Source organism: Phaethon lepturus, unplaced genomic scaffold (assembly GCF_000687285.1).
Source record: "Phaethon lepturus isolate BGI_N335 unplaced genomic scaffold, ASM68728v1 scaffold33196, whole genome shotgun sequence".
In the NCBI taxonomy this organism is placed as follows: domain Eukaryota; kingdom Metazoa; phylum Chordata; class Aves; order Phaethontiformes; family Phaethontidae; genus Phaethon; species Phaethon lepturus.
The window spans coordinates 6,919-13,056 of NW_010546122.1; the positions used below are offsets into that span (position 1 = coordinate 6,919).

Below are 6,138 nucleotides of genomic sequence, written 5' to 3' on the forward strand. Positions count from 1 at the left end.
GTGCCCCTCTGGCTGTGACAGTCAGCCCTGCCCCACGGAAGCTCTCCACGCTGGGGATGGGGCAGGTGTTCAGTCCTTGACAGTGCTGTCCTGGCAGCAAGTAAGCGTGGCTGTGTCCAGCTGTACCCTCCCTCCCGCTGGCTCGATGCTGAACCTGACAGAAGGCTGGGGCTGCAGCCGGAGCTGAGAGCCCACCTTGAAGCTGGGGAGCACAAGGAAGGGGGCAGCCCCACAGACAGGGCTGCGGGACAGGGGCCAGGTAGCAGGCTGGGGTGTCCCAGAGCCCTGAGGGATCAAGGAAGCCTTGCAGGTTCATCACCAGGACAGCACAGCAACCTTCAGCAAGTAGGACACATTCCTGGAGGCCTGGGCTGGAGGCAGTCCCAGGACTGCCTCGGGGCGCTTGCAGGCTGGAGAAGACGGGTGGGGTGAAGCCCATTCCATGTTGGGTGTGAGGAAAGGCTATTCTGGTGAGTAGCAAAGTGGCCCCCGAGACCCACAGAAGCCAAGGGGAGCTGTAGGTGGACGGAAACCAAGGGTTAAATCAAACCACACCAGTAGGATGCGACAGTGTCACAGGCCCCAGTGGCCTTGGGCTCATCGCTGGGGCCTGTGTCCCTGCCAGGTTCAAGGCTGGAGCCAGCGGCCAGTTCTCACACAGTCCCGTGGCCCAGTGTGTGCAGACAAAGCGGCGTTTCGTGTCCTGCGTGGGGGGCAAGCGAGGCCCCAGCTCAGATAGGCTTGTACAGCAGCGTGGTGACGTACTTCTTCTTGTAGCGGTGCGTGGCACTGAGCACCATTACGCCATCCTGAGAGAGGCACAGCGTCAGCGGGAGCTGGTGGGAGAGCTCAGTGCAGCCAGGCTGCGCCCACCCGGCAGCGGGGCACCCCCAAGGCAGCCATCGGGAAGAGGGCTCTGTGGGCTCGGGGGCAGCCCCAGCCTATCCCTGCTGTTCTGAGCCTCATAGCCATGAGACAGGTCCAACACCCACAACAGGGAGCCAGGGCAGAGCAACGGAAGGGTCTGGGATGCAACAGGAGAGCCCAGGGCTGCCCAGCTCCACCACGCTGTGGTGAGACAGCTACAGGGAACTGGGAGCCATGAGGAGACCATAACCTACACTCCTGCATGTGCCACCAGGCAGCCAAGCTGTCCTCATGTGGGTCCTCCCATCCCCGCACCACCGTCTCCACCACCTGGCTGTTCAAGTTCTGCTCCCTGCAGGTGCTGCAGGCTCCTGGGAGCCATGGCAGCTCGTCTTCCCTCACCAGTGGCCTCGCGGGACATGCCCTTACCTTGATGGAGAGCGCGTAGAGGTGATTGAGCATGACGTGGTTGGGTTCGGGCAGCAGTGCTGGGTCACACTAGGAGAAGAGGAGTGTCACAGGAGAACAGCAGAGCCCTGACCCCCCAGCCCCAGCCATCACAGGCAGCTGCTATCTCAGGCAGTCACCTGAGCTGCTGGTGTCTCTGGCCGTTCTAAACAGGAATAGAGCCCAGCTAAGCACCAGGCTGAGCAAGGGGCCAAACCAGCATGGTTAATGGGAAAAGTGATGCTTTTCCCAGGAAATACCAAGGGCCAGGCCCCAGCCAAGGAGAGACCAGGCTCCCTGCCGACAGGATTCCCCTTCCAACCCCAGTGTTGCTCCGTGTGCAGGCAGTATGCTGGTACCCACCGAGATATTGGTGTCCTTGTTGAGGATAACCTGGAGGAGGTGAGGTGGGAGAATGGGTGGGGATTTGAAGCGCTCCTCCGGCCGGTATACGTACATCTCTTGGCTATAAGGACCAGGTGGTGAGCTTGATAAGTCTAAAGAGAAGAGATGAAGGAGACATGAAATGGCTAAAGCAGGACTGGCAAGCACAGAGCAGCTCCCAAGATGCTGAGAAGGACCCAGCAGGGTGTTTCAGGCACAAACATCTTCCATGAGCCATGGCCATGAATCCTATAGCAACAGCTCAGCCTTTTCACAGCAGAATAAGCAGCCAGGTGAGCCCTGGGTGTTTCCAAGCAGGGCTGTAAGCTGGTACATGCACTGACACAAAACAAGCACCCTGTGGTATCCACCCCAAGGCCCCTGCACACAGCTGTCAGCACAGCTGGGTCCCTCCCCCTGTAGCAAGCAGCCGGCCTGCCCCAGAGCTGTACTCTTTGCAGCAGAGGCACAGCAAGCAGCACGCCCGCATGCTCCTGCTGCTGCAGAACTGCCTGACAAGGAGGTCCCTGAAAGGGCAGATGGGAAGTCCAGATTGAGCAGCTGCTCAGCTCCTGTGAGGGACCATGGGAGCTTGTGGTCACTGGAAGCTGAACTGGCTGGATTTTCCAACCACATCTGACCTGATTGTTTTGGAACAGCCAGCACCCAGAAGGGCTCCACCTCCCTGGAGCTCCTGATGCTTGCTGGCTTCTTTCCAGCTAAGTATCTATCTCCTGCAAGGATGTGGAGCTGAGGCTATATCTGAGATGGGGTTTGTACCAGGGACAGCAAGCCGCACTCAGAGCACCCTGGACTGAAACACAACTGAGCTACCTGCCAGACTCACACACTAAGCCAGCACTGCTGGTGTCCGCGTGGTAACCTAACCTGCTGCTGTTACACAAGTGGAGAGGAAGGTTTCTGATGTGCTAGCACTAGTACAAATTACCTTGGCATGAAAACGAAGAGCAGCTGCTGAAAATAACCTGGAGCTTGCTCTCGCCTAGGTTGTAGCCCAGATCAGATGACTTACTCACAGTTGAGCAGACAGAAAGGGGTGATGTTCCCGGCGTTCACCAGTCTGAAATGGCTGCCTCAGCCATGCACCGGCTCTGACCTTGCTCTGGGACGGTGCTAGCACAGAACAAGTTACACCAGCACAGCCCCTCCATCGGGACAAGGCCTCAGCTGTGGGCTGCTGAGGACACACTAACACTACTCTTCCCAGGTGCAAGCCCACACTTCTGCTCAGGGGGTCTGTTCGCCCCCAGAGCAGTGAGTCTTAGAGCAGCAGACGTGGAAAATAGCACATGCAAAGCTGTAATGCCACAAAAACTCACCCCGACCTGAGGTTTCTGAGCTCTCCAGGGAATCCACCTTCAAAGCATCGAACACCTCGAAGTCAGACTTCTTGACGTGAATCAGGTTGTTAATTGTCCCCATCTGGCTGGTGACCACAGGCTGGAGAGAACTGAGGTAAGCGTCTTCCTATGTTCACCTCCAATTGAAGCACACTCAATGCTTCCTAGATCCTCCTAGCCCAAGCTGTCTTTGCTGTGCCATTAACTCAGAGCACAGGTGACCAGTGTCTAGCTCTGCTCTATGCTTGCAGATCTCTGCTGTTTACCCTGAGAGGATTTCCCTTTACTCCCAGGCTCCTATATCACCTCCTATTTTCATGCTCCATCCTGTTACATGCTGATGGCTAAGTGTCCTCTCCTTCCCATGTAGCCACCATGGGATTCAGTTTGGAGGAGAACCTGCAAGGAGTGCTGACCCCATGGCCCCTCTTCCCATGTAGCCAATTCTGAATGGGGTTTAAAGAGCTTCTGGTGTTTCCCTGCCCCTCAGTACCTCCCTGACTATCCCCCATACAGTATGTCTAAGCTCAGAGGAACCAACCTCTGAAAGAACTCATGGGATGGAGGTGCCCCTTTTGTTTTGGCAGATACCCTCTGCTCTTCCTGTTCCCTCTCTGCTGCAGTTACATCATGTCTAGTCCCCTGAAGAAGACAAGATCTGCAGGGATAAAGCTTTGCGTGTTACCTCAGATGGGTCATGGACCCACTGGCCGTCCACAAAAAATTTGTACTGGTGCTCTCCTTCTGGGAGGTCCAGGATAGCAACAAAGTCATTGTGGCTGTGTAGAGAGAACAGATGTGCAACAGCATTGCCCCGTTGATACTCTGGATGCTGCTTGTCAATGGGGTCCCAGAAAACTGCACTTGTTCACATAGAGCCCAGCCCCTCTACCCCAACACCTTCATGCAAGGTTAGGCTTGCTCATCGTCAGTGATCTGAGGCACGGACAGAATAGGCGTGAGTGTTCAGAGCGCTAGCGTGGCTCAAACCACTAGGAGTCCAGCCACAAGGAGCACAGGAGGCAGTCCAGCTTGCAGACCTGCCCTGTGTGCCCGGGGAAATCAATGTGACAGACACCCTGTGCAAGACACACTGGAGAGGATGCATGGGCAACACATCTAACCCCATGCTGGCACTGCAGGACAGGGGCAGCAAGTGTAGCAGCTCTGTTAAGCTTGCAATTAAGATAAACCCATTCCAGATGATCTGCTGGGATTATGCCCAGAGTCCCACATGCTGTTTCCACAGAAATCACAGACGTACTGCTGAAGAGCCATAACATCATTAGGGCAGGAAGGCACGTGAGAGACAAATAAACAACCCTCACTGGCAATAACGCAACTAGGCACGGGGTGAGGACACAGCCAAGGGAAGAGCTGACAGCTTCCAGGGGACTGCCGCAGGGCTAGGTGCTGCGTGACATCCAGCTGGGCAAGCAAAGTGGCCCATCCTGTCCTGTCCCTCTGTTTCACAACTTCCCACCACCTATGGAAGAAGCTGACTATATATTTGGGTGACCTGAGAAAAGCCAGGTGAGCAAACGGAACAGCAACCAGCACAGAGAAGGGAAAACACTCCCTGCGATGGAGTGGAGGAGAACACAGAGTGACCTGAGACACTGGCTACCTCTTGATGAGTGGGATCTTGGTGCTCCAGTTGTTGAAAGATCCAGAGATGAAGACCTCTTTGCCTCCATCGGCCCAGCGGATGACAGTGGGACGAGCCTGTTGGGATGGTTTCACTGACTCCTCCAGATCTGGCTGCCACGACACAAACTCCTTGTCCCCCGGAATCTGAGCAAAAAAAACAGAGCCTTACTGAGACAGAGACAACTGGGACCACATTTACTTCCCCCTGGCCTCTACCAGCCCACCTGCACAGCCCAGACAAGAGCATTGCAGAGCTCCTCCAGCCTCCCAGCTCTCCACAGACCCCTCTCATGGCTGGGAGCACAGCCCCACACCACCAGTGAGCTGAAGCCCCAGCCAGGGCCCCAGAGGGCAGGACAGGGAAGGCAGCAGCCAGCCCCTACCTTGGAGTCATGGGAGCTGAAAACACTGGGGTCGTCGGTGCTGCCCACCATGATCTTGTGCGGGTGCTCCTTGGCAGGGTGGGGGGCACTGGAGCTATCCGAGCGGTGGGACTTGGAGCCATGGCGCTCCCCAGACACTCGTTCACTGGTGGTGTTCCCCATGACAGCTCAACAGCCCCTGTGAGAGACAGAGGACAGCAGTGTGCCTGTGCCCACAGGCTCTGGCAGCAAGGAGAGGAGCAAAGGCGCTGTTTCCCAGCGCTCTTTGCCAGGGGAGACTGACAGCAATCCTAAAAAAGGCCCAAAGTTCATTCCCACTGCCAAGTTTGGGAGCTGAAGGGGAATTTAACAAACAAGACAGCTTGACCTAATTATAGCCATATCCTTATAAACCATCACTCCAGTTATGCTGGTAATTGTTATACTCCAAAACTGATACTAGTTATGCTGCATCCCACACAAGCCCTCAGCAGTCAGAATAGTAGAGGGGCTGATGGGAAAAATAAAGCCAACCTTTATTGGTAAATCAATTGCTTGGCGTTAACAGAGCCTCTTTCACAGTCCCACAGTCAGGCTTTAGAGACAAATCCCCTACATCCAGCAAGAAAACAGCCGAAGAGTGAAAGTAGCAGCTGTTCAACAACTCCCAACAAGTCTCCAAGAGCTTGCGGGCAGAAGAGCAGAGCCTTATGCCTGGCAAAGACGACAGCGAGCATTTAAAGTGTCCGAGTGGAATCGCCCAATCTGGAGCTTGGCCAAGGCGTGGGACTAATGCCATGGTGTCTGCAAAAAGCTCAGCTCTTGACAGCATTCACCAGGCAAGCCACCCTGTCAGCTGCAGCACAGCGCAGCGAGGAGGTCCACTTGTTGCTACCCTAACCAGCAGCACCACCCCGTGTGCTCCGGCATCTGCCCAGCCATCCAGAGGCACATAACAAGGGAAGGGGATTCCCAGCCACCTCAGTGCTGCTCTGCAGCTGGAGATAGGCCAACATCTCCGATCTCACCCAGTTCAGAGAAAGCAAAGCAGAAGAACTGGCCATACA

The 6,138-nt window shown here is 55.8% G+C and overlaps 1 protein-coding gene across 2 annotated transcripts; it reads right to left on the reverse strand.

The window, feature by feature from the left end:
* Positions 1–695: 695 nt before the first annotated feature.
* On the reverse strand, positions 696–5,364 carry PRKAB2 (protein kinase, AMP-activated, beta 2 non-catalytic subunit). 2 transcript variants are annotated; one of them, XM_010289196.1, is made up of 7 exons: positions 5,093–5,273; positions 4,687–4,853; positions 3,745–3,838; positions 3,045–3,159; positions 1,678–1,811; positions 1,297–1,365; positions 696–809 (listed from the first exon to the last, which is right to left on the reverse strand). In XM_010289196.1, exons 1-7 carry the CDS (start codon positions 5,252–5,254, stop codon positions 732–734), a joined length of 819 nt encoding a protein of 272 aa, XP_010287498.1. In that variant the 5' UTR covers positions 5,255–5,273; the 3' UTR covers positions 696–731. The 2 variants fall into 2 exon arrangements, with proteins under 2 accessions (XP_010287498.1, XP_010287497.1); XM_010289195.1 differs by having other exon boundaries at positions 732–809; positions 3,039–3,159; positions 5,093–5,364.
* Positions 5,365–6,138: the final 774 nt, after the last annotated feature.

Bases quoted from the DNA above. Each gene is read 5' to 3' on its own strand.
- PRKAB2 (XM_010289195.1), bottom strand. From the start codon at position 5,254: ATGGGGAACACCACCAGTGAACGAGTGTCTGGGGAGCGCCATGGCTCC. The intron at 4,854-5,092 runs GTAGGGGCTGGC...TTTTTTGCTCAG, and splicing joins TCAGCTCCCATGACTCCAAG to ATTCCGGGGGACAAGGAGTT. The intron at 3,839-4,686 runs GTAGCCAGTGTC...CTCTCTACACAG, and splicing joins AAGATCCCACTCATCAAGAG to CCACAATGACTTTGTTGCTA.